The sequence below is a fragment of the Echinops telfairi genome, unplaced genomic scaffold, assembly GCF_000313985.2.
Source record: "Echinops telfairi isolate 266 unplaced genomic scaffold, ASM31398v2 ScPeMD7_3533;HRSCAF=4204_1, whole genome shotgun sequence".
NCBI classification, from domain to species: Eukaryota; Metazoa; Chordata; class Mammalia; order Afrosoricida; family Tenrecidae; genus Echinops; species Echinops telfairi.
In genome coordinates, this window is record NW_022107432.1 from 30,430,578 (window position 1) to 30,458,266 (window position 27,689).

The following is a 27,689-nucleotide window of genomic DNA, read 5'->3' on the forward strand; positions in this document are numbered from 1 at the left end:
TTTTGTTTCAACTCATGCACTGCAGGCCTCTCAACTTAAGTCCCATCCCTTATTCTCGGCATTGTTACTGACTGCCGGTGGCTCTGGAAGCCGCTGCATGCCTCTCCTGCTTGTTCCCCTTGCCATCATCGGATCAGTGATCGGAACTCCCCCACCTCTGTCTCCTGCTGGAACCAGCCCCAGCCTCTGGGACCAAGGACTCCGTCCTCTCTTCCTCTCGGCCCCCTGCATGTTGCACTAGGTGCCAGGAGGTTGCTGCAGAGCGGATCAAATAAGCGGCTCTCCATCAGGAGGAGATTGGAATCCACTGGTAGAAATGGCGGACCTCAGGTCTCCAAACCCAGGCTTCCGTCAGTGTGACGGCAAACCTTTCCACATGAGCCTTCTGGAAGTCCTCAGTGGCACTTACTTGGGGGTTCTGTTTCTAGGATTTGTCAAAATTGCTCTCCCCACACAAGGAAAATAATTCCAACCCCCAGGACCTCGTGCGGAGGAGGAAGAAATGAAAAGTGATTGTCTTGCATATAAAGCACTTGGATGTTCATAAAGTGGGTTACTCCACTTTAGATAAGAACCAGACCGGGCACGGGTCTTCCAGCACATTCTTCAATAGGTGAGATTGAAAGGGTGTGCACTTGAGTCTTGTTCTAAGCGTGGCCTGGTCTGCTTTAGCAATCGGGGCTCCTGGTAGCACCCCTCTGTTCAAATGTGATTCCTTCCTTTATGCTCTCCAGCGGCATCTGGAACAGATGGCCCCTGGGCAGGTGGACATGAGGCTCTGGTGCGACCCTGGGCAGCCACTTTACCTCATTGCATCAGGCCCACATTCGCACTTTGGGCTTTCCGAAATCTAGGTCATTCTCGGGATTCCTTCAGATGCGGTTTCTCGCTGTGTGCTGTTTTGGAAATTAGCCACTAGGGGCCACTCTGAACACGGTTCAGCAGCTTCCTCAGAAGAGAGAACCTTTCATGGTTCTGCTAAGCCATGCCACCTTTGGATGTGGAAAGCCTGCAACTGCTCAGACTTTGAGGGGCCAGAACTGAGGCGTCAGCAAGGCACTCAAGGGGCTGAGGAATGGTGGCAGGCCAGCTCACCCTCTTTCTCTCCTGCCAGACCAGGAGGAGGAGAAGGCCCAGGGCAGTGTGTGATAAGGTTCAGAGAGCCCTTGAGACTGGGCCCTGGTTCTGTAGCATGCCTTATTACAAAGAGGCACATTCTTCTTGGCTGCTTCAAATTTGCTTTACAGCTTGATCTGTTCACTGAGCCCCCACTTATCCACCCAGCATTAATCTCATCTGACCAGTGCCAACTGGTTCAACATTGGGCTCTTAACTGCAAGGTCAGCAGTTCAAAAACCACCAGCGGCTCTTCAGGAGAAAGACGGGCTCCCCAGTCCCATAAAGAGCTCCAGTCTCAGAAACGCAGGGTGTATATCTACCCTGTCCTTCAGGGTCGTCGCTATGAGTCGGCATCGGCTTGATGACCGTGGGTTTGAGCCCAGCAAGTAATTTCCTAGAACCAGAGAAAGCCAACCAGAAGAGACATTGCAGGAGGTGGGGGGCATGAGAGAAGTTATTGGTGACCCTTCTATGTTCTACGGTGGAAGTTTCATATGTGTGTTTTTCTCTTAATCTCCCCAAACCTAGCCTTTGCAGTTGGCCTTACGGTACCCGTTTCTAGATAAGCAAACTGAGGACCAGAGGTGCGTAGCACAGCCTTGCACACAGCATTAGCAAAAGACAGGCCTAACATGTAACTCAGGGGTTCCATTTCCAAGGCCAGCCCATCCCCTCTTGTCTCTAGCATTGACGTCCAGGCCCAGAGGAGGTGCAGAGAAAGAGAATGATCTGATGGCATGGCAGGAGTGAACAGGTCTTGAAGTCCGCCCCCAGCCCTCACAGGTGGGCTCTCTCCATCCTCCTGCCACCCCAGCCCCCAGCTGACTTCAGGCTCCGTACAGGTCCAGGCACTGCTGGAGAAGGAGGCAGGCAGGGAGCACAAATGACCCCAATCAGTATGTTTATTTTATCATCGCATTATTAGCTTCACCACTCAGCTTGGCTCAGAAATCACTTTCTTTTCCATGAGGATCAGCCACGGCTCCATCAGAAGCTCTGCCACAGCAAAAGCGTGTGTGTGTTTGGGGGTGGGGGGGTAGCTCTCCTTCCTCATTACCCTGACGGGGAGAAAATGGCCATTTCACATTTGCTGCATCAGAGCCCCCAAAGGAGAGGGGCGCCAAGGTTCAGTGGTCTCGAGCAATGTTCCGCTCTAAAAATCCCTCCCGGCATGGTAGCATCTGTGATGCTGTTCAAGATCAAACGGGAAGGGCCTTGGGGCACAGGCTGGGTACCAAGAGCTCATTGCGAGTGCTGCTGGCAGACCTGTAGGCCAAGCTTTCTGATGGGGCACCTCCGTGACCTCGTGTGGCTAGGCCCTGACTGGGCTCAGCCTGAAGCCCTGGGGTCTGCCCTCTCCTTTGTTGTGCCACTCCCCGCCAACCTCGCCCTGGATCTTGGACCACCCCTGGCTGAGAGAGGTCGGTAGGGTAGACCAGCACCAAACGGGGACTTTGTTCCTGCTGCTGTTCGGGAAGTCTACCAGGAGGGTTTCCTTAAGATGACAAAGGGGATTCCAGAAGTTAGTGGGAACATTCCACCCTCTTGCCACATTCCATTGGCCCACGAGCTTTTGAAAGCCCTTTCGTACTAAACCCCTCCCCACTCCAGCTAATGAGTTTTCACATTGAGATTGGCCCTGGCACCACCTCCTCCAAGCCTCGGTTTCTCATCTGTAGACTAGGGAGCCCGGACACCAGAGTTGCTGGGCCCTGCCTCTAGTCCAGACTTGGGCGGTTTTGTGATGGTCCCTTCTCTTTCCGGGCCTCCCCCTAACTGGCTTCTCATTACCATTGCTGGAGAGACGGCGGTGGTACAGCTGTTACTCCCTGCCCTTAAATTGGGGGAACGGGAGAAGCAGAGCTACAATGAGGAGTTCAAGGTCATAGCCCACAGTGGAGAGACCTGCCCACCCGCACTCTGCCCCCAGCCCTCTGGCCGGGCAGGCCCCATCTGAGGGGAAGCTGTCAGCAGCAGCTCCCCAAGCCTGACACCTGAGCCAGCACTCAGGCTGCTGATAAAATTATCATCAGAGAACAGGGAACAAATACCGTTCGCAATCAAGGCAACTTTCCTTAGCCAGCGGAGGCAAGCTGGGAAGTATGTCCGAAGAGCTCCCCTCCAGAACTCACAAACCACAGGGAAATCACGGCAGGCCAGCTCGGGTCAGGGCCCTAGGGACGGGTGGCATTTTGTGCACATTTCAGCTGCCTTCAGCAGCCAAATGCCGGCAGCTTGGTATGAAAAGGAACTTAGAGCTTAAAGAAAACCCAGAATGTGCAGTGGCTTCCAGGCTGCCAAGTGCTGGAACCGCTGTGACTGATGGAGGATCTGGGGTACAATGACACCCAAACATCCATGAGTCTGAGAGGGCAGAGTTCTGGGGCAGGGACCCATAGAAGGTGGTGCTAAGAGAAGCTGGCAAAAGGCTTCCCAGGGGAATGCCGGTCCTTCCATCCCTGACCCCAGCCTGGGCCTGCCCTCCAGGAAGGCGCCAAGCATGCTAAAGGAGATCAGGACTTCAGGGAAGGACATGGCTTGCTTTTAAGCTTCTGGAGAAATGTTAAGACATTCTTCATTTCCCAAGATGCTCAAACAAGAGGAAATGGGCTTGCATCAAGCAGAGAGAGTTCAGGAGGGCTAAGAGCAGGCTGGCTGCCAGTGGGGCGGGGGTGGGGGGTGCACTCAAGTGACATTAAGACCAGTGAGAAGAGGGGTTGAGGGCTGAGAAAGACCGGCCTAGTCTTTGTCCCTGATGACAGAGCAAGTCCCCCACTAAGGGTGGGGAGGGAATGCCTGCCCAAGAGAAGTGATTTGGAGGTTGAATAGTTGTGGAAATCTATGCTGGCTTCTTGGAGGAGGTGGTACCTGTAAGTGGCTTAATCAGGATCCAGTAAAAGCAACACTATTGGAGGAAAGGCCAGGGCCATTGAGCATGGCCAGTCTGGTTGGGCATAAAGACATGGTACTGAGGGAGGGAGGGTTACTTTGACCTTCACCATGGAAGGCTCAGTTAGGAGCCCTGGTGGCACAGTGGTTATTGGTTGGGCTGCTAACTGCACGGCCAGCCATTCGAAACCAGTTTGAACCAGCTGCTCTGCAGGAGAAAGAGTTACAGTCTTGGAGACTCAGAGGGACAATTTACCCTGTCCTCTAGGATTGCTGTGAGCTGTCATCGACTCGATGGCAGTGAGCTTGGTTTGTGGTTTGGTGGAAGGCCTAGGCATGGAACAGTCAACAGAAAGTCAAGACCTGACCCTGACCCTGACCCCTAGGGAGCCGAAGTGAAAGAAGACAGGGTCCTGTGGATCCTGGCATTATCAGATAACAGCTTTTACCTCTTAAAGAACGAAAAAACAAAACAGAACCAGTTGCCATCCGGTGGATTCTGACCCCTGCGTGTGTCAGAGTGCCATTGTGCCCCCTGAGAAGTCAACGGCAATGCTTTTGGAAGTAGGTCTCACCAGGCCTTTCTTTTGAGGTGCTCCTGGGTGAACGCGAACCTCCACTTTGCTGTCAGCAGCGGAGGGAGGTCCCGGCACCATCCAGCTGTTACCTTTCATTGCTGCTTATCGGCAAGGCGCTGGGCTAGTTTTCTTTCCCTCTCCCGTCCTCGGTTTTGACATCTGTACAGTCTAAGTGGGTTGAATTAGCTTCAAAGTCTTTCACAGCACGAGGTCTCTCATTCCTCCTACACGTGATGGAGTGAATTGCGTCTTCCCAAAATGTGGCTTGGTACCACAATACCTCTCACCATTATCCCATTTGGGAAGAAGAGGTTCCTCCATGATGCCAATGTGGCCCTGTCCATGGAGGGTGTGCCTTCGGCCAGGCACTCTGGAGATCCAACCAAAGAGCAAACTAGGCACACAGAAGCAGGGAGGGGAGGGGAGGGGCCACGCCGCATGAAGATTTCCAAGGAACCTGGAACAGAAATTGCAGACAGAAAAGGACCTTTCCCCACAGCCCACACGGAGGAGAACTGTCCCTGGGTCCCTAAATGTGGACCTCTGGTTCCTCATCCAGGAGCCAAGACATTCCATTCATCAAAGCCACCCACTGGTGGTATTTCTGTTGTAGCCACAGCAGGAAGCTACGAGAAAACATGAACAGTACCAAGCTAGAGAGAGAGAGAGAGAGTGTGTGTGTGTGTGTTGTGGTGTGAATGAGGGGAGGATGGGGCAGGGAGTGACAGGCCGTTGACAGCTGCATTTGAACACAGTGAAACAAGTAGAAACCCTTCCTGGGCTCCTTCCACCCTCAGTCACAGGATGCGGGACAAGGTCCTGCAGTCATGCTGGGGGAGGCTGAGGCAGGGCCTGCATGCGGCGGGGGGCTGCAGAGGAGCCCACCCAAACACTGTGTGTGTGCTACTGGGTCTTGGTTTTCTTCTCTGTAGAACAGATGAGCACTGCCCATTGTCCTGGGACATAGAGTATTCTAACTCCAGGGGACTGCGCTGCTTCTGAAGAGACCGTGGAAGCCCCCTCCTCTCTCCTCCCCACTGGCAGGTAGCACAGCCCTGGCTTGGAGCAGGATAGACTTGTTTGCAGTAGAAAGGACATCCTCGGTTTCGGTGAGAACGGCACGGGTGCGGGCATGGCGTCCTGTTGTACGGCACGGGTGCGGGCATGGCGTCCTGTCAGTGCGCAGCAGGGTCTCGGGAATAACAATACATGAAATGGCCTTCCCTCCTCTGTGATATTGACCAAGAAGCCCAGAGACTCCTCAGCCTCATACTGGTCAGAAGCTCACTAGCTGATTTCCTGCTAGATGCTCTGAAGTGTGGCAGGTGAGATGTGGGCGGTGGGGAGGACACAGACCCTGCCTGGGGCTGCTCGGTGGAAGCTGAGGCTCATCAGGAAGGCGTTGAGGTTTTAGTGGGAAGGGGTGGATTTTTCATTCGGACATTTGAGGAACTGAGCATCCACTGTGTGCCAGGCTGGGGGATGAAATCGTGAACAAGACACTTAGTGTGTGGAGACTGACAAGGATAATGCTATTAAGGAAAATGCAGGTGAGCAAGGAACAAGAGTAGCCAGGCCTGCCTGTTAGGTCATGTGGCCAGGAAAGCCTCCCTGAGGAGAATGCGGAGGACCTGAATGAGCAGAGCATATCTCCCAGGGGGGTGTATGTTCCAGGCTGAGAACAGCAGGGACAGGATCCCGAGACAGGAGCTCAGTGTGGCAGGAGTGGGCTCGGTATGGGAAGAGAACAGGGAGGGGATGTTGCACAGGTCACAGGGATGGAGGGGGCAGACCAGGCCAGTAGGTTCGTTGGAGCCACGGAGATCTTGAGCAGAGGCCCCAAGCAGCACAGACTGGTTTTAAGCGGATCCTGGGTTTGGTGGGATGCCTCCAGACAGTAAGGAGCAGGCAGGGCGGGCTCCCCCCTTGGGGAAGCAGGTGCAGCTGGAAGGAGCAGGCAGGCCAGTGTCTGCTGGGCTGCAGTCAGATACCAGAACAGGTGGGGGTGGGAGGGGCTTCCTAGAGGGCGGAAGGACCCTGGGGCTACCCTTTGCCCAGATGAAACCCGGACGGAGCTACATGCCACTCTGATCGGGGAGAGGCAGAGCGACGGGCAACTTGGGGTGCTGGTTGGGAAGGGGGGCTCCTACCCTTGCAGGAGGAAGGGGGTCTTGTCTGCAGTGGGAAGGCTGGAGGTGTGGAGAGCCCATGCTCAGCTCCTTACCTCTCCCATGAGCCCCACAGCCTGTGGCCTCCCATACACCATTACCAGGCAGGTCCTCACTGCACTGGGAGGCCTGACCTCGCTGTTGTCACTGGAGTCTCTTCCTGAGGGAATAGCTGGGTGACTTTGACTCAGAGAAGGGGCTTTAACCTAGATGGTGTCCAGCCGAGACCCCCTTCTAGCATTTCTGTTAATGGATGGAATCAGACACTGCATCTCCCCTGCCTCCTTACCGCCCCGCTGGTTTCGGGTTCCTGTCATGCCCTCTCTCTCCCCAGGACTGATGTGGACCGTGGCACTGGGCTAGGGCACCCAGCCGAGAGGGCAATTGGGGCCTCAAAATCAGTCCACACTCTGCTCAACAAGCCGTGTGTCCTGCTGTGTGCCCTGCCTGACTCCGGGCTGCGTCCACCCAGAGTAAAGAACTTTTTTCTAGTTGTTTCTAAGGCACAGTCCGTACGCTTCCTGGACCCATGCACACTCCCTCCTCCCCGTCCCCAGCCTCAAATGAGGGTCAGAGGGCAGCATTTACAAAGGGCCTGGAAGGGAGTAGCAGCTGCGCTTGGGAGGCTCTGCGTCCCCAGCCCCCTGGTGCTTTTCCCCTCCTTATCCATGCTGCGAGTTGCCTCCCGAAATTGCTCTGCCATCATTAACACGGAGGATTAGGTCAAATGCGAGCGTGTTTGCAGCCTTAGATGCAAAGGCAAAGCGCTGATGCTGATTATTCTAGCTCTCCATGCCGTCCTCACAGCTCTTAATCACAGGGCCGAGAGCGGCGGGAACATGGGGTGGCGGGTGGGCCAGGGCCAAGGTTCCTTCTAATCCTGGTGCCAGGCCCTAAGGGCACGTTTGCAGCCTGGTGGCCCATCACCATCTGACTGGCCTGCACATCACAGGTAACCGTGGCTACTCTACTTGGCACTATCCTTCACAGAAGAAATGGCGCGTCCAATGGCAAGGCCAGTGGTCTGCTTTGAACCAGTACCAAAGCAACACATCTGAGCATTGGACTGTGAGTGTTCCGGCCTGGGCCCAATCAGCAGGGTTTGCATTCTGGGGCTGACTGGTGGGCCAGGCAGCTGAGAAGGCTGGTCTCTCACCTCTGAAAAGCATCCGTGCCTACAAAAGGCCAAGCCCCATGACCCATCACACCTCATACCTCCCTGGCCTCACCTTCAATCTCTGCCACCTGCCCCAGGCACAAACCTCAAGCCCTTTCTCAGGCCGGTCCCTTGCCAAGAATGACTTCTCAGCCTTGGCCCCCCAGTCATGGTTGCTCTCTGTACCCTGGCCCTCCCCCTCACTTTTACCACTCCGGAATGCCCCAACTCATGTCCAACTGGCAACCAAAAAACCAAACTCATTGCCATCGAGCCGATGCCGACTCAGAGTGACCCCACAGGACAGGGTAAACCTACCTTCCAGGACTGTACCTCTTTACGGGAGCAGAAAGCTCTTTCTCCCACGGAGTAGCTGGTGGTTTTGAACCTCTGGCCTTGCAGCTATCTGCCTAATATGTACCCCCTATGCCACCAGGCTCCTGCTGGTACAATTGCTAGTATTGGCTTTTATGATTGTTGTTGTTGCTTGCAGGTGTTCTCGGGGTTCTGGATCCTCATTGCCACCCCATGTGGGTTAAATCAAAAGTATTCAGGACTTAATCCCACCAGAGTTCAACCCTGAGTGGGTGATTGAGAGCAGTTGGTGTCCACATACCTATCCATCCCAGGTCCCTCATGAGCTAAGGTGAGCTAAGCCTGAGGGGTGTTCTATACCGTCTCTCAGGTCCTCCAGTGGGGTTGAACCCCAGTAGTCCACCATGAAACTGGTTGGATAATTCAGCCTTTATTTATTGACTGCCCTACCTTTCCCATCTCACCTGTGCACTCCCCACGCCCTGTCTCCTTAATCAGCCAACTAAACTCACTGCCACAGAGGCCATGCAGACTCATGGCCACCCCGGAGGACAGAGCAGAATGCTCCCATAAGTTTCCCAGGTTGTAAGTTACATTCAAATCATTGCCCCAGGGTCAGCTTCTGGGGCAACCACCTTCAGAGGTCATCCTTCAATGTCTGCTCACCCTCCTTTCCGCACTTGTGCCCAGACCCCCTCTCTTGCCCTTGTACTCTTTCTGGGGCAGAACGATTGGTTATTCTTCTGTTTGGGGGTTCCCCAGAGCTCTCCTCACTGTGGCTCATCTAGCCCTATGTCTGGGAGACCCATTTGCCCAGGGAACTCTTTGGGGACAGATGTTGTGTTGTTTTATCTTGCTTTCCTCTTTACTCTCTGCATCTAGGCAGGTATTAGATATATTCCTGCCAACAGTGGAAACGTGACAGCAGAGGAAGTTGAAAGGAACAGACAGGTTCCCGTATCTTTCTCGAAAGAGACAATGGAACAGCCTCTGTCACATTAGGTGGCATGGGTGGAACTTGAACCTCCTCACTCCCTTACTCACCAGCCTCCAGTGGCTCCCTACCATTGCCATCTCCAGCAGGGCTTCGCTGGGTTGGTGACTTTCAATACTCTTCATTATCTGATCCCATCCTGAGAGGCAGTCAGGCCTCTTGTGAAGAGACAGGTTTTGGTGTTCACTGCCTGGTTTCAAATTCTCCCTCTACCGGTTCCAGCTGGGGCATCACAGGCAAGTTACTTACCCTCTCTGGCACCCGCTTCCTGTTTATCAAACACGGGGAATACCACTTCCCTTCTGTAGATGGAGAATGACTTTGAGTATATTTCATGCATAGACCAAAAGCCACCGAATCGTGCAGATTCAAAATAGCGAATCTTAATATCTCAAAGGAAAATAAATAAAAGCAAGTATAGGCTCTGTCCCTGGATACACAGTTTTGAAAACGGAATGGCCTTGGTGAGGCATGGAGCCCTGCTGGCAGAATGATTGCTGGTCGGGGTGCTGATTGCAAGGTCGGCAGTTTGAAACCACTAGCCACTCCCCGGGGGGAAATTGGGGCTTTCTACTCCCATAAAGAGTGACAGTTTTGGAAGAACACAGAGGCAGTTCTGTTCTCATACAGGGTCGGTATGCTCACTGGCTGGGGGGTGGGGGTGGGGGTTGTTTTTCTTCCGTGGCCAGATGGTTAAGTGCTTGGCTGGCACTTGGAACTCACCCCATCACGCTCTCTCTTGGAGAGAGACAGGTAAATCTACCCCCACACAGATTTGAAAGACACCTAGCTCTCTGCCATCAAGTTGATTCTGAGTCCTAGGACAGAGGAGAACGGCCCCGGTGGATCCCTGAGGCTGGAAGTCTTTACCTAAGTGGAAAGCATCCTCTTTCTCCTTCAGAGTGACCAGGGGTTTCGAACTCCTGACTTGAGGTTAGCCGTCCAGCCCATAATCCACTATGCCATCAGGGCCTCTTTCCCATGCAGATGACAGCCTATAACCCCCTAGGGAGCTGCTCTGCCTCATGGGAGTCAGAATGAACCCCAAGGCGCCTAACAGCAGCAGCCATAGCTCAGCCGTTCTCCCAGTACCTCAGTACCAGCACCACAGCAGGGGCCCGGGAATGTAGGACCCGGGCCAGCACGCATGCAGTGTGTGGGGCGTGCAGACTTCCTAACCCAGGCCTGCGTCCCTCGGGCAGGACCAAATGCTATCCATGGTGGGTGGGTGCGGCTTTAGGAGCCCCAGCTGTGTTCAGGCGCTAGCTCCGGCATCCCAGTCCTCTGCCCCATGATGTTGTCTGTCCGGGGTGGTCCCAGGCCAGGAGTAACGGGAAACACCAATCCCAGGAATGTGTTCATATATTTAGCTTTCACTTACTCTATCTGTTGTTCTGGGAATTGCCTTCAAACGGAATCTAAACGCGCCCTGACGGCCCGGCTGTCCAAGGACAGGCCTAGGGGGAGCGACTCTCCGCGCGCCCAGCCTCGGCGCTGGGCCTCTCCCGCCCTTCCCCCGGCCCCAGACGCGTCCAGCTCCGCGGCGCCAGGCGGTGGGCGCGGAAAGGGAGGCTCAGTCTGCGAAGCCGAGACTTGCTTAGGAGGGGCTGCGGCAATCTTAGGGAGCCGCCTCTGCTCGGCGACCCCAGCCTAGGAGGGCGAGGTGAAGGTGGGGTAGGCAGTGGGTCGTGAGGGCCTTGGCAGGGCGGAGGGCCACTGGAGAGCCCCTTTCTCTTGGGGCAAAGGCCTTGGGGGGTACCCAGCAGGCGCGCCTGCTCGGTGCCAGTTATCTGGAAGCCTGGAGAGCTTGAGCAGCCTTGTGGCAAAAGCTTCTCAATCTGGGGACTGGTCCAGCCGAGGAGCAGTCACGACGGGCTGTGAACCCAGACGGAGGTCGCTGGCCTGGGCGAGGGAAACCGGGGGCGGGATGGGGTCGCCCACGCCCCGACTCTGTCTGGGCCTGGAGGACTTCACCTGAAACCCAGGCGTCCCCTCCCCCACTGGGGGACCCCCGCCTCCATTCCCCTAGAGGGGATGTGGTCAGTTTCCAGACTGGACCCACCCCGCACGGTGGGGCATACACTCAGCAGACACCCGCTCCCCACTCCCAGCTTCGGGAGTGCCCCTCCCCACCCCCGCCCTAGACTGCTCTTCTAACAGGCGCCCCTTGGTTCACAACCGCCCCCCTCCTCCAGTGCATGGAGACCCCTGACACCAGGTGGAGGACCACGCAGATCAAGATGCGCGGGGGCCGGGCCACCTCTAGTTGTCAACACCCGCTCCCCGCCCCCGCACCGCCCCCCTCCCAAATCCGGAGCCGCGTCCCCCCGCTCGCCAGGCACACACACACACCACACACGCACGCACACACCCAGACTCACGCTCACACAGACACAAGCACACCCGCGCGCAGACCCCGCCCGCTGCCCCGCCCGGCCCCTGCGGGCGCCCCCTCCGGCGCTCGCGGGCCCCGCACGCAGTCCGCCCTGGGTGCTGGGAGGCGGCGGCTTGGGGAGATTTGATTTTCCCGCAGCCCCGGCACCCCGGAGCCGGAGCTCGAGCCGAGGAGCTGGCGCTCGCAGCCGCGTCCCCAACCCCGCCACCGCCCGCGCGGAGCCCAGGCGAGAGGCGGCGCAGTCCACACGGCTCCCGGCTCCGCTCTGCCCGCGCCCGGCCACCTCCGCCGCCCGCGCCCCATCCGGCACCTCCAGCCCCACGCCCCTCGCTGGGGCTCCGGCGCCCCCCATCCCACCGCCCCTACTCCTTGCCCGCCGCCACGCGCCCCTCTTCCTGCGCCCCTCTCCATAGCTCCTCACGCCTCCCCTGCTGCCCTCTGCTCGCGCCCCTCTCTGCTTCTCCCCGCTGAGCCCTAGCACCCTGGGCACCTTGCCCCTCACCGCTGGGCCCCCAACCTCCTCGGTTTGCTGCCCGAACCCCTCCTCTCCGCGCTCCCCGCCCCCTTTCCTCTCTCACTTCCCACGCCCCCTCGCTGCGCTCCCCTATTCTCCCCTAGCTGCCCGGCCCCCGGGCATCAGAGTTAGGAGAGAGCCTGGGCTCCAGTCGCTCCGGAGGAGGCGCGAATCGCGCGCGGGGTAGACTAATTTGGGGTGTGGGGCGCAGTGGGCGATGGAGCAGCCCGAGGACATGGCGTCGCTGAGCGAGTTCGACTCCTTGGCCGGCAGCATCCCGGCCACCAAGGTGGAGATCACCGTCTCCTGCAGGTGAGCCGCTTGCTGGCCGGGTTCCTCCCCCCCACTCCCGGATGCCCCCATCCCGCCCCGCCCCACCCGTAGATCCGGAGCTCTGCAGCCCCGCAATCCCAGTCGCCTCAACCCTCAGCTGCTGCGAGCTCCCTTCCTTCATGGACGCCCACCTGCCCTCGTCCGCCTAGAGCCCCTGCCCAACCGCGGGTGGAACGGCGGAGAGGGGAGGACAGCCTTGGGGTCCCATCCTGGAAAGTTTGCCCGCCCGGCTGTTGCAGGGACGAGCTGGGGAGACGCAGGAATGGGGTCCAGAAGCCCGAATGGAGAGTCAGGTGGAGATGGTGAAAGATAAGCAAGGGTCTCCCCCACTACCCCAGGCTCTGATCAACGCGCCCCAAATCCGGAGGGAAGTGACCTGCCCTCTCCTTCCTCCCCCTTCCTCTCTCCCTCCTCCTCCTCTCTTGCCCACCCTGACCCACCCTCTTAGACCCCAGAATTCTAAATCGCTCTTTCACCTCCCATAACGACAAAGCTGGCCCAGGGAGCTGATCAAATGGACTCATTGATACCGTGGTGTGGATAAGGGGCAACGACCGAATGTGGTACCGTTATGACAAAGACGTTGGTCCAGCATCTTGACCCAAAGGAATAGCTGGATTCAGCAGGGAGGGGGAGGAGTATTCTTGTGAGCTCCCCTTGCAAATCCTCAGTCCAGGCACACAGGCGTTAAGGGGACCTAAGTCTGAGAGCTGAGTCTCCCCCAGGTTCCCCTCAGTGAGAGGAAGGCTCCTTGCAGCAGTAAGGCGGTCCTGGTGGAGAAGGAAGGATTCTTTCCTTAGTGCCATCACCCTGAGGCTGACCAGGACTGTGGGGCCCAGGTAGCCCAAGAGACCCTCCCAAGGGACCAGCAACATTCCCAGAGCCCATGCTGTGCTGTGTCCTGCATGCCACCTACTGCCCCAGGCCACTCTGGTGAGATCCTTCAGTCACCCTGTGGCCTCCTGCACCATCTGCTCATGTTGTGGCACTGTCCAGGTGTGGGTAGCCCAAGAGAGAAGCTGACTGAGGCGTGAGAGAGATGGGGCTTGGGTGTGACTCTCTCCTGAAGACTTGAAGCTGAGTGAGGACAGATAAAGCTGCCTCCCTCCTACCCTGTCAGGCCCTTTGTGGGGCTCCGATGACAACCCCCCCACCCCACCCCTGTGCCTCCCCGTGGATCTCACACAGACCACTGTCAGAAACATCTCCCAACACGATTTGCATCTTGCCATTACTCTGCTGGGAGACTCCTGATGGCCCATTAGCTCCAATCTCACCTCCTCAGCCATCAGCAGCTGCCACAGCATCTGCCTTCCCTTCCCTGCGCCTGACAGACACACGCACACCCCCTCCTCCGCGCCCCCGCCCCCCCCCATGCCCCTAGGTTTCAATCTTGCCCCTTGTCTTCATAGAAGGGCTCCTCAACTGGTTCATTCCAGCTCCACTTCCTGCTGGGAATTGGCCTTTCTATCCCAGATAAGAGGGATCAGAGTCACCTTTTTTTTTTTAGGATCACCAGGTGGTTCTTAAGAACACATTGTTCAACGACATCGATTCTGATTCCATAGATCTGGGGTGGAAGGGCTGGTGGGGACCTGGCCCAAGCCTTGCTTTAGAGTTACCCCCTCATCCATCCTGACTTCCTCTCAGAGTCTCTGCACAGCCCATTTCTCATTGAGGTTTCACCCCTCCTTCGTCTCTGCCCCCCTGAAAAGTCTGCCGCCTGCTTACCCAACTCCTGGCATCCCTTTCACCCATGGTACACACAACCCAAAGCACAGTCTCCCATGGCCCTCGGGCCCATGGGATCGCTCACATACTCTGAGAACTGAACCTTGTAGGAGACGCCACAGGGGTGTAGAGTTCCTCCCTCCTCCTCCAAAACAATTCCGCTCACTGGAGGGTAGGAACCCCCTTCCTGACTCAGACCCTGGGAGCCCTCTACTCCACTGGAATAGATAGATGGAGGAGGCAGATGGCGTGGTGACTCTGGAGTGAGACCTCTTGAGGGAATCTGCTCTACCACTAGGGACACGCCTTGAGCCTCAGGCTTAGTCTGCCACGCACAGGATGAGGAGCACCGCAAACTCTTCCGTAAGCCTTGTTCACAGAGGTCGCTCGGGAGCTCAGAGCCCTGGCGCATAGTGGGTGCTCACGACTCATGGGGTAGCTTGCAGGATTAAGGGATCTTGAAACGGCACATCAGTTCGTTCTTACTTAAGCACACAGTAGGTGCTCAAGAAATGGCGACTAGGATTGCCCTAAGGAGATCTGGCGCTGTAGTGGTGGCGCTTGGTGGCTAACAGTTGGTGGTTCGAACCCACCAGCTGCTCTGTGGAAGACTGCTCTGTGGCAGTCTGCTTCCGCAAGGGTTTGTGCAATGGGACCCTTCTACTCTGGCTTCTAGGTTTGTTACAAGTCAGAATTAACGGGGGACATTCACACAACACAAATGATTCTAGGCTGGCAGCCCTCCTGTCGATCCCTCCTGTCTGGTCTCTGGAACAGAATTAGACTTCTTGCCTAAGAGGTACCCAGGGATGCATATGGGTTCCTGGGGGCTGTGTTTCTGGGGCCAACCTAGGGGTGTGACCCGTAGCTTGGGGGCAGCCCTGCCCCTGCCCTCCAGAAAGCCAGAGGAGGGGGCAGGTGGGAGTTTCTTTGGGGTGGAGGGAGGAGATCGTTGGAATGAAAGGAGTCTGGATTGAAATTGTAGATCCGTCGCTTGGCCTCCACCAGGTCCCACTCTCCGAGTTCCACGACAGAGAGAAGGAGACGAGGACGATGGGGAAGAAAGAGAGCTACTTAGAGAGCCATCTCCAGCATGTTCTTCATTGCTGGTTGATGAGTCAAGCCTCCCACCCCTGGTCAGGGATAACCGGGATCCCTGAGCATCTTTGTGACACCTGCTGGTGGGCAGGGAACAAGGGACAGGTGGAGGTGTTGGAGGGATGAGAACTCAGGACTCTGGGATAGGCATCTGACGTTGAGGAATTCAGCATCTCGGGAAGATCTTGTGGTTCTCAGAAATGGTGGTTTCCAGTTTGCATCCCCGCTTAGGAAGGTCCCTGACACACCCCCAGCCTTGGGCTTAGGGCAGGGCCCAGCCATGCCTGTCCCAGGGCACTCTTGAGTGAGCACACCTGCCTGGTGTCGGGCTGGGCCTGAGCATCAGCCCAGAGCTGCTGGGGGTCCCAGCCAGCCATGTCACAGATGACACTGGCATGGACACACGTAGTGTATCTCTGTGGCTCATTTATCATCCACCCCCAAGTGATTCTCTTCACCTCGGTGAACTTGGCTGAAGATTAGAAGGCCTTGTTTGGCAGGCTGGTTAAGAACGTGAGTTCTGGTTTTGTCGGCTTGAGTTCCAATCTCAGTTCTGACCCTGGGTGTGGCCTTGCCTGAGCTCTTTCACCTGTTTCTACCTCAGTTTCCTCAACTGTAAAGTAGCATAATGAACCTTCTCACATACATTCAGGAGCATTACACAGGCTAGCCCATGAATGGTCAGCTTTGTTGCCTGTTTGTTGACAAAGGAAGCACGGCGATACTCTGGGTTAGGCATTGAGCTGAAAGGTTGATGGTTCAAACCCACCAACCACTTGGAGGGGGACAGATGAAGCTGTCTGTTTCTATAAAGATTGACAGTCTCAGAAACCCTATAGAGCAGCTGTTCTCAACCTATGGGTCGCGACCCCTTTGGGGGGTCAAATGACCCTTTCACAGTGGTCACTCGATTCGATTCGTAACAGTAGCAAAATGAGAGTGATGCAGTAGCAAAGAGAATCATTTTATGGTTGGGGGGTCACCACCACATGAGAAGCCATTAAAGGGTCTTGGCATGAGGAAGGTTCAGCACCGCTGCTGTAGAGGGAGGCTCTGAGTCAGAATTGACCCGATGGCAGTGGGTTGGGTTTGTCTGCTTTTCACTGTTGGCCAGCAGCCCCTTCGTGGCGAGAACTGGAAGAGCGCTGGGCTACTAAGGGGAAAGTTGGTAGTTCGGGTCCACCGAGAGGCGCCTCAGAAGAAAAGCCTGACCGTGTACTTCAGACAGAAAAGAATCTGCCATTGGGCACCCTGGGGAGCATAGGTCGACTAAGACACACGGCGGCTGGTTTGGCTGTGGTGACAGCTGGCAGTAAATAAAGATCCGTCTCTGTATCTGGGCCTCCATTTGTGGGGGGCCTGGAGATCGGATTCATTTAGATATTCTCAAGGGTTGTTTAAGGAGCCCAGGTGGCATCGTCGTTATGGCTTGGGCTGCCACCCACAAGGATGGCAGTTCAAAACCAGCAGCCGCTCTGTGGGAGAAAGGTGAGGCTTTCCCTTCCTGTCAAGAGTGACAGTCTCTGAAACCTGCAGGGCCGTTCTTCCCTGTCCGATAGGGTCACTATGAGACAGCGTCGACTCTATGGCAGTGACAAGGGCTGTTGGGGGAGAGGGTAGGGTGGGTGGTTTGTGGGGCCGAGCACGAGCGGACACCTTGTGGAAATGGTGACTTGAAAGACCCTTGCCCCAAGCCCCCAACCTCGCCTTCCTCGTGTGGTCTATTCTAGACCTTCCCAAACGTTGAGGGGGACTGCAGACCTAATCAAAACGTCTGTTTCCCAGTGTGCCCATACCCCCAAGGGCCTCTCCGTTTTTTTCAAGCCTCTCCATCCCGCCTGGAGCGGCCGAGTTCGTTAGAAAGGATGATTTTGACTTTTTATGTAATGGAAACCCTTCGGCAGGGACCTGCTGCAGATGCAATGCCCTGGTAGAAGAGTAGGACTCCACATGGGGTGGGGGAACTCCTGAGACCCCCGGGAGGAGGAGTCTGGAGATAGGCTGGTTGCTTCGCCCTGCTGGAATCTGCCTCAAGCAGCTGCCCCCTCCCCTGGTGGGGCTGCCAGCTGCCTCTGCCCTGGAGGCATTGTTTGGTGCTATCTGCTCAGGCTGGTATTTTGCTGCCTGGGGGCCTGAGAGGCTGCCCAGCTCTGGCAGGGTGTGAGGTGGCTCTGAGCGCTTTCTTCTGACAGCCAGAAAGAGGGTGCTATTGGGGAGTGAGAGGCCTGGGCACAGTGGGGCAGCTCTCAAAGCCAGTGCTAGAAGAACGAGGTCGACTCCAGCTATTGCATCTGCCAAGGCACTCCCGTTGAGAAGAGTGCAGCGCATGCGAACAGCCACCGTTATCCAGTGCGTACTACATGCGAGGCACTTCGCACTGTCTGAGGCTGAACTGTCGGAAATTGCCTGGATGCTACTGATTCTGACCTACTAAAGGAGCAATTTCATGTGGTTCAACCGAAGATGATTGTATTAGATTTCAATTGCTGCATAACAAATGATCACAAGCCCAGTGGCCTAAAACAATCTGCATTTATTATCTCACAGCTGCTGTAGGTCAACAGTCCGGGCACAGCGCCCCACCCAGCGTCTCACCGGGTAGAAATGGAGGTGTCAGCTGTGGCTGCTATCTCCTCTAAGCTGGGGCGCCGGTCATCGGCCGGGCTCTTTCAAGAGGTGGGCATCTTGTTCAGGTCCTATGAATACGTCTCCGTTTCCTTGCTGGGTATTGACTGGGAGTGGCTGTCAGCTCCCTGAGCCCCTCTCTTGGGTCCCAGCCACATGGCCCTTGCGTCCTGCGGCAGTTTCCTTCCTCAGCGCTAGAAGGATACTCTCCAGTTAGTGTGCTCCAACAGTCAGCATAACAGTGTCAGCACAGAGGAGGAGAAAGATGGGGCTTCCCACGCCTGCCAAGAGTTGCCATCTCGGAAACTCACGGGGCAGTCCCACCCTGTCCTGGGGGTCGCTGTGAGTCAGCATGGACTGGATGGCAGGGGGTTGGTGTCTTGGTTTGGAGTCCCTGGGCTGCGTATCGGATCCCCTTTGCCGTATAACGCAACTTCTTCGAGGAAGCAACCACAGTGGGGTCTCTGGTAGAATTCTCACCTTCGTGCAGGTAGGTGTCTTGGTCTGAGTCCCAGGCCATGCATTTCGTGTGCAGCCTCCACCCCTCTGTCAAAAGAGGCTTCTGATGCGGAACATGTGTTCAGCAGAGCTTCCAGCCTAACTAGGAAGAAAGGCCTGGTGATCCACTTCTGAAACTCGGCCCAGGGAGACCCCCCTGATCACAAAGGTCTGATCACCACCAGTGAGGGGGTGGCACAGGGCTGGGCAGAGTTTCGTTCTGTCGTGTAATGAGGTCGCCAGGAATCGGGGACCGACTGCATGGCAGCTAGGAAGAAGCCCACACTTCAGGGGAGAGGTTTATACAGGGCTCGTCGCCCAGGAGGTGGGCATCTTGGGGATCATCTGAGAATTCCACCTCACACAGTTACCCTTGTTAACTGGACAACCGTTCAAGGCACCTGGAGGTGAAGGGACCTGCCCACGGTCCAACAGTTGATATGTTTGGGAGGGAGTGTTCCCCTCCAGGTTTTTGGTTTTTAGACTTCAGAACCGCGAGGGACTTCTTGAAGACTGGGGTTGGGGTCTCCAGGGGTATCAACCATGGCAGGCATGACCAAGACTGCCTGTCCCCAGCGATGGGAGAAGCCTTCCTTGTTCCAGGGTGCCCGTGACTCTGAGAGGTGAACCTGAGATTGGGGGAATCCCGAGCGAGCAGAGACCAGAGAGAGTCCCGGGATGGCAGCCAGCCTTCTGCGGCACCCTGCCCACGTGGCCAGAGTTCACCATCCTTCCTCTGGCCCCTGCCCACAGTCCTCCCTGCCTAGAGCTGTGGCCTTCATCGCTGGAGAGTACAGTGAACCCTCGTTTATCGCGGTTAATCGGTTCTAGACCCTACCATGATAAATGAAATTCCGCGAAGTAGGATTCCTTATTTGTAAATCAAATATTTTCGTAGTTAGAGCATAGAGGACATGAAAAAACACCCTTTAGTCACCATTACACTCGTATTACCCAATTTATTAAACGAAAAAGGGAAAATACAGTAAAACATTTTGGACATTACAATGATCATTTATTATTTATTATTTTATTTATGGCATCTAGTTTACAGTATGACATATTTCATATACAGTATTATTATACATAGTTCTTACAAATACTGTAATCAATAGCCTATGAAATGACTTAAGGGATGTGCTCTACAGGTGGGTCGCCGTCTTTTTCCTCTGAAGGAGCGGGTGTAGGCAGTGGGTGCTGTTACGCAAAAACCGCGATAGAGTGAAGCCGCGGAAGTCGAAGCGCCGGCAGAACCACACACCTGGAACGCGATGGAGCCCAGAGGAGCAGGTTTCCACTGGGAAGGCTTGAGCTGGACTTAGCAGTCACCCTACTGAGAGATAGTGTCTTTGACCCCAACGGCCTTTATTTTTCTCAGATCACAGTGGGGTCAGGAGATGGTCAGTTTTCTTTGCCTTCTCTACAATGCCATCTTCTAAGCCAGGAGGACCAGCTGCCTTGTCACAAGAAGGCTGCCTTGGCCCCAGGCATCACAACCACATCCAAATACAGGGAGCCGGAAGTCTTTTCTCTGAAAGGCTCTTTTTAATCTGGCGCGCTTGGCCCCGGTGAAGCTCTCCCTGCGGGCTCTGTCCTCTAGCTCCATGGTCAGAGCTGGGTGCTCTGTTCACGCCATACCAGGTGGAAGGGATCTTCACCAGGTACCTGAACCAAATTGGATTCTATTAACAGGAGGGAAGTGCAGAGGGTCTTTCAGGGGACATCCGTGACACCTGTCATATGGGTTTCTCAGATGGCTCCAGAGGCCACCTGAGTCCTCTGGGACTGGCAGGGACCTCAGGTTGACATTTCTGAGGATGGTTCCTCAGACTTTCCCATAGTCTCTGCACAGCCAGTGTTAGGTGACTGGGGACTGAGTCTCCACGTGCAAGTCTGCCCGGCCCTTGACTAGTTGTCTTCTTACAGTTTCCTGAGCAAGAAAAGAAATCTTCCCACCCCCACCCCACCCGAGCTGGTGCTGCACTGAAAGGCGCCTCTGTTCCTTAATATGACCTCTGCCGACTTAACATAGTCCCTGAAGGTTCCGCTGAGAAAGCTTCATGCCTTTTGGTATCGAAGAATCCCGGGCAGGAGACAGACATCGAGCAGTCCCTGCCTTAGCTGTTCCAAGACCTGGGCTGTGTGGTTTAATGTGATCTGACATCTTCTCGCTTCCGACATGGGCGCGGGGGAATCACCACCAGTACCCGCCCCTGGCTGGCTCCGGTGAAGACGAGGTCAGCCTCACCACCTCTTGCCAACCCTTTCACCAATTATGACGCCGTCTGTGCCTCCCACGGCACCCTGCTGGGTGGGTTCCATCGTTCCTGACCTTGTTCACACAGGACTCCTGGGCCACGCCCACTGTGTCGGTCTTTCTCAAGGGAGAAGGAACAGGTTGCAATTTAGGATTCATTCTTCTGCCAGGCCAGTCTCTGCTTAGCTGTGTGTGTAGGCTGGCCTCCGCCCCTCAGTTCCTTGGGCCTCTAAAACCGGCTGGATTCTACCCTGCTCATGCAAATCTCACAACGGTCTTGAGTTCCACTGATAAGGGTCCAGGGGCATCCAACTCCACTAGCAAGTCTGCCTGAAGGCCCCCAGTGGGTTGGTGAGCCTCACTTTGTCCAGCGTCTGGTGACACTCTGCTCTGCCAATACCCGCCCCCCCTGCCCCCAGATGTGCTCAGCTTTCTCAATCCCTGAGCCAGGAAGCCCACTGTGCCATCTTATGCTGGTCTCCTGGTCCCATGAACACTTTCTCTGCCCCCGTCTCTCACCATCTCCGGTGTTACAGCTATGTTTCTGGGGTCTAGGAGGTTCTCAGCCCAGGGATGCAGGGTCCAAAGAATGTACTCCTGTCTCTTCTTCATGATCTAGTCCTTGTATTCCACCTCTGGGATGGCTCATTTTAAACCTAGCTGGATGGCAAAACTGACCAATCCCCCTTCTTAGGGTGCTATACCCTTTATGTGCCTGGCTCTACCCCCACAAGGGTGCCATGTGTCTTGAGTCCAGTTCCCTTGGTGGGCCACAGCTTTCTATTTGTGTAGTCTCATCCAATCACATGGCAGGAGTTGTAAGGCTGTGGTGAGAGAGATCACGTGAAAGCAATCCATTTGCACCAACCTGGATTTTACTGTCCACTCACTGGGGTCTACCGGTCCTGTGTACATCCTGTAGTATTGCTATGACGACCAGAGAAACGATGCCTCTGACATTCTAGGTAAACTGGAGCATGTTGGATAGCCTTGATGGTGGTGGTGATGCACACCAGTTACTGCCCATGACCAGTACATTATGCGTTTGGTAATTAATATTGTTCATCATTTGCTACCGAGACTTTTCTCTGTCCCAGACACAACGCTAAGTGCTGGGGATGCCGTAGTGAACAAGAGAAACCTCTCCCTTACCGAACTCTCAGAGGGGGGTCGGATATAACCAGGCATACAAAGTTTTTCTGAAACACAAACACCATCTGTCAGGGATAACGCTCTGTAACTGAGTCCATGTTGTTGGGGATGCTTTATCGACAAGACGGGCAGGTGGTGTTGGAGCCTGTATCGGAGAGGAGAACGCCAGCTGGGGGAGAACCTGGGGGAAGGTGATTCAGGTAGGAAGAACAGCAGGTGCAAAGGCCCTGTGGCAGGAAGGCCCTTCGTATGCCTGTGGAACTGTAGGGAGGCCGGTGTGGCTGGTGCAGTGTGGACGAGGCACGGCGGGCGGAATGATGACACCGCAGAGACGCAGGTCCAGATCATGGCCCTGTGGACCAGGCCGAGGAGTTAGGTCGATTGTTCCAACAGCAGTTGTGAGGGAGGTCTAACATGTTACACCTGTGTACCACGGGTAACATGGTGATCGGATTCACTTAAGAATGTCTCCAGTTACTGGGAAGAAGATGGGCGAGAGGGTGAGAGGAGCAGGAATCTTGGCAAGTGTCTTGGCCCGAGACCCCTGCCGCTCCAGGTGAGAGGTGGTGGTGGTGGTGGTGGGAGGGCAAGGGGGAGCAGATTCAGGAGGTGGTCTTGAAGTTGGAATCGCCGGGACTTGTTGGAGGGGTCTTCAAGGAGAGAGACAATCAAGGACACGCCACCTGCAGCTTGATCTAAGATGCTTGTCTTCAAAACTGTCCCACAGGGGGAGGGAGGTGACCCAAGCCCCGGCTGAGGACACAGTGGTGAAGTAACTTACCCAGGGGCGGGGACTTGCCAGTAAACCAGTGGGGATTCCAGCATAGCTGCATCAGAGGCCAGAGCACCCATCCCCCCCACCCCCACACACAGCTGTGGGAGGGCCAATGGTTAACAGTAATTAGCAAGAATAGAAATGCAAATAGCCCCAGAAAAGATTGTTCCTCAAGCCACATGATAATTGCTTTTTAGACCTTGGCCGAGGTTGCCTGGCAGGGAGACGGTGCACTCCGGTGAGGTGCTGGGTCTGAAAGGGGAGATGGGCCAGTGCCAGGGGCTGGGTGCCAAGGCGCTCTGGGTCCCAGCTCTCTCCGGCCTTTCCTCAGACTGGTTCCGCCCATCCACTGAGGAGCGGGGCTGGAGCAGACAGGGGACCCCCGTCCTCCTCTTCGGTCCTTCCTGCGTTCCTTCATTCCTTCGGGCGCTGCTCTGCGGAAGCTGTTGGGGGGTTGAGGGTGTGCGGACACGGCTGGACGGTTGGGGGTTTTGAGAAGCTCTGGTTTGGGGTTTCTCTTTGTGGCACCTCCAAACCAGCTTGGGCTTCCGAGTTCAGATCTCACCATGACGAAGCCAGGTGACCCTGGCCTTCTCACTGAAATCGAGGTGATGCTGCCTCTTGGCAGGAGTCCGTGGAGCAAATGAAGGGTGTCACTGATGAAGCACTTGACCCAGAGCTCTGTTCAGACCACATGCTTGGCTTTTCGTCCTTCCTCCCTGTAGGCCCCCTTGGCCAGCCTCTGGGGAACAGCCGGCTGTTTGGGGTGTTGTTGGCAGACCTCCAGGCCTCAGAGTCTCTGTGGGGCCCCTCAGGATCTTGGCCCACCTACCCTGAGGTGTGCCAGGGTTAGAGGTCCTGCCCTAGCTAGACATTTCAGAACAGGGAGGGAAGACTGTGGGTGCCACCTCTATTTCCCCAGGCCCTGAGTAAGCACTTACTACTGTAACTTCCTCTCTGCCAGACCCCATTTTAACGGCTTTGCAGATAAAAACCAACCCCAAACCCTGCTGCCATCAAGTCGTTTCTATTTATAGCGACCCCACAGGACAGTCAGACGGCTCCTCTGGATTTCTGAGACTAAAAATCTTTAGGGGAGCAGAAAGCCTCATCTTTTTTGCCCTGGGAGCAACTGGTGGTTTTGAACTGTTGACCTTCCTGTTAGCAGCTCAGCTCACAACCCACTCCGCCACCAGGGCTCATAAGTAAATTCTTGTTCTTGCCTCAAAAATTCCCTGAGTGTCAACATAAACTCTCTTCACGACTGAGGAAGCTATCCCCCCCCCACCCCACCCCACTTTACGGATGGCAGTGCGGAGGCACAGAGAGGTGAAGGGACTTGCCTGAGGTCATACAGCCAGAAGAGACGAACTGGGTTTCTGAGCCAGCAGTGCAAGGCTGTGCACTTGATGCCCCACCCCAGGGATGCTTAGGGCAGGTGGTTGGGAAGAAAAAACCCCCATCTTTTCTTAACCTTTTTGACTTCATAAACCGCTTTGGAGATCTAATGAAAGCTCTCCGAAAAGATGCATTTAGATGTCACGGCATCCACACTTTCCCATAATGGATCCGCCTCCATTAAGGACCCCTGGCTCAGAAACAGCTGCGAGGGTGGGTGCTTTACAGGCAGCTCCTTCGACGCTCGCTCCCAAGGGAGGCGCAGGGGAGACGGTGCGGCCAGGGTCCCTGCTGCGTGCACCCAGGCAGTCCTGACGGTGGTCATTCGCCCAGTCTGAGCTCCCCAAGGACAAATGTGTCTCCCCACAGATGAGGGCTCTTTCAGGGTAACATCTGTGTCTCCCCTCAGCCTGGGGCTCCCTGAGGTCAGGGCTGTGTCTCCCCTCTCCGATGACCATCTCATTTCTGCCTTCCCAATGCTCACTCTCCTTTGCTGGGGCCTCAGAAACTCCTAACCTCGTGGCCCAGCGGACGGACGATGGTCCTTTTCCCACCGCTGCTGAATTGGAAAGGATTCCTTGGGGAGAGCGGGAAGGAGAGGGGCCCTCAGCTCTGCTTCCCTGGCCTTCATTTCAGGAACAAAAGCAGCCAAGCTCCAGCCTGCCACTCGGACAGCTGAAGGGTTTTTGTGCTCTTTGGGGGGAAAAAATTTTTTTTTGCCTGTCGGGAAGCAAAAGGTTCTCTCTGAGCTCTCGGAAGACAGAATGGGCAGAGGAAGCACTTGTGATCTGGTCTTATCCGTGCGCCCCTGGCTCAGGCCCTGTTTCAAGTGAGGGCTTCTTTGTTTTTTTGTTAGTTTAAGCCAGGGCTTCTTACTGGCTGTGTGACTGTGGAGAATTAATCTCCATCTCTGGGCTTCAGTGGAACCGTCCGGGTGAGGATCGCAGGGAATGTGCTTTACATTGTAAAGTGCCTTCAAGGGTTGCAGGGAAAGTGAACATGGTGAGACCCTGAGACTCAACCTGGGATGTCTGGACTCCCACCCTCAGAGACAACGGATGCAAGAGCGGCCACCTGTTTGGATAGACCTTCTAGGCCCTGTCCTCGAGCTACACAGCCAGACGGTGGGACCAGGCCCAGCAACCCGCATTACGACAACTGGGGGCGGGAGCGAGTCCCACACAATTTGAGCTCCGTCACTCAAGGAGGGGAAGCTAACATCCCAAGGCCACAGGAGAGAAGGCCCAACAGGCCCTGAGCTTCCCATCAGGACAGACAGTTGGGGTGTGGGATGGAAAAGGGCCAGTGGGGTCAGAGATGGGCAGAGCAATGCAGGGACCTGGGCAAAAGTGGGCAGCATCCTCAAGGCTGAGATGGGGGTGGGGGGAAGAAGGCAGATGCTGCCGAAGAACCCAACCAGGATGAGTGGAGGGGGGCTGCTCTCAGCCACCCAACCCACAGGAATCCCACAGGCTCTCCAGAATGGGGCCCAGGGTGTGCATGTTGGGCTCCCTTGGCCCACCAGGATGGAAAGACTTGCTTCACCTTTCTGTCTCTCTCTTGTCACCAAGTGTCACCCAGGAGGACACTTGTGTACGCTTTATTCAGTGACCACAAGTCCGACTGTGTCCCAAGAGTTCCAAATATCTAATCCCCAAAGAAGTCCCGAGGAAGGAACTGATTTTAGCCCCACTTTCCATAGGAGGAGGAGCCCTGGTGGGGCAGTGGTTCCGTCCTCAAGGTCAGCAGTTCAAAACCACCAGCCAGCTCTGCCAGAGAAAGATGGGGCTTTCTGCTCCCAGAAACCTTTACAGTCTGAAATTCACAGGGGCAGTTCAAACCTTCTTCTCTACGGTCCCTTTGAGTCAGCACCGACTCTATGGCAGTGAGTTTGGGTTTTAATTTGGTTTTACCGATGGGGAAACTGAGGCACGAGGAAGGCTTGTAATCGGTTCAGGTGTACGCAGCCCATGGAGCGGAAGAGCTGGGATATAAACCCAAGTTTTCCCAGCCAAGTGTACGGGGTGGCCCCTGTGCATGACCCTGCTCCGTCCAGGTGGAAGAGGCTTCCTCATCCATTGAGCTGGCCACACACACCCTGTTCCAAGGGAGACACTGGGGGTCCTGTGGCAGAGGTGGGGTCCCTGCCCGGGAGGAAGAGCAGCCAGTGTGGGAGACAGGGGCACCCACAGTCCCGGCAGCCCAGCATGGGCCTAGTAATGTGGGGCTTACTGTGGGTCAGAGCCCAGGGGAGGGAAAGAAGAAATGCTTATCGCCAAGGTCTAAGGAAGGCAAGTTCAATCAAAGGAGGATTTGCATGGGCCTAGAAGGATGGGGGACATCCCTGGGTGACGGACGCAGAGAGTGACTTCAGCAGGTGGCTGCCAACCAAAGGCTAACTGTTCAAACCCACCCGGAGGGACCTCCGAAGAAAGGCCTGGTAATCTGCTTCCCAAAGGCCACAGCCAGGAGAAACCTCAGGGGCACAGTCGTACTCTGCAGGACAGGGGTCCCCGTGGGTCAGAGTCAGCCTGACCGCCTGGGGTTAGCAGCATCACCCCAAGTCAAATCTACCCTCGTCAACCTGGCCCTGCCCCACAGCAGCCCTGGAGGACTGGAGGACCACTCTCCAGGGACTCTGAGCCTGTCCGTCTTTATAGAAGCAGGGCCTCACCTTTCTCCAGAAGAACTGCTGGCGGCTTTGAACTGCTGATAGTGCAGTTAGCAATGCACTGCTTGACCCACCTTGTGCCACCCGGTCTTTTGTTCAAGGATGGGGAGGATAATTTGGGGAGAGTCCCGGGGGAGCGTGTGCCCTACCCTTTTGCGTGCTGGGGCCAGGGGACCCACGCCCCCAGGTTCGGGGAGATTTCTAAGGACACTGAGCAGGGAACTGTCTAGATGCCAGGTAGCTGGATTCTATTATTTCAGCTGTGTGCCTCTGGCCCAGCGGGGAGGCAGACAGGGATAAGAAAAGCTCTCTCTTGCTTGAATATAAGACACACACACACACACACACATACACACACACTGAAGATAAGACACACACACACACACACACACACTGTCTTTCCAGCGTCTCACGAGGCCTCGGGTTCCCCTCTTTCAAAGTCGTCTTTGGGTGAAGGGTTTTTGTCCATTGTGTAAATCAAGACAGATACCCCTGCCCTCAAGCCTAGCCACTTCGGGAGGAGGAGTGATGGGCCAGCCCACCTCCGTGGACTGAGCCTGTAAAACAGGCCTGCCGCTGTAGCCCCTGCTGTCTACTTTTCAAAGCTGCCTCGATATCGTTTCATCTGAAGCTCACACAGTGGGCCCGGAGGTTTATCAGATGGTTTCCAAAGTGACAGCTGGCTGGGAACAGGTCTCGGGGTTGTCATGAACGGGGCCACACAGGGTCAGGGAAAGGTAGCTACTTTTAAGGAGAAGCCCCTGAACGGGGAGAGTTCTCACCAGGGGCTGAGCTACGACTTCCCCAGGGGCTGGGTCCCCTCAGACTAGGGATTTCTCTCTCGGGGACGTGGCTGGGAGTTTGCTCAGGGCCGGGAGCCTTGACCGTGATTCATGAGCACCCACCTCAGGCGGGAGAAGATGTCCTGTGTTGGCACCATGTGGTGGCTGCATCTGACAGTCAGTCGGTGTGTCTGTGTGTCGGTCCCTAGCTCCTACCTCAGGATGAGGGGTGTGGGCAGTG

General features: G+C 55.8%; 1 protein-coding gene across 1 annotated transcript in view; it reads left to right on the forward strand.

Moving 5' to 3' along the window:
- Positions 1 to 11,748: 11,748 nt before the first annotated feature.
- LOC115871189 (copine-5-like) overlaps positions 11,749 to 27,689 on the forward strand; it is an 87,509-nt gene continuing 71,568 nt past the window's right edge. Inside the window, exon 1 of the mRNA XM_045294782.1 lies at positions 11,749 to 12,440. Coding sequence (XP_045150717.1) covers positions 12,346 to 12,440 — 95 coding nt within the window. The 5' untranslated portion in view covers positions 11,749 to 12,345. The remainder of the gene's footprint in view (positions 12,441 to 27,689) is intronic.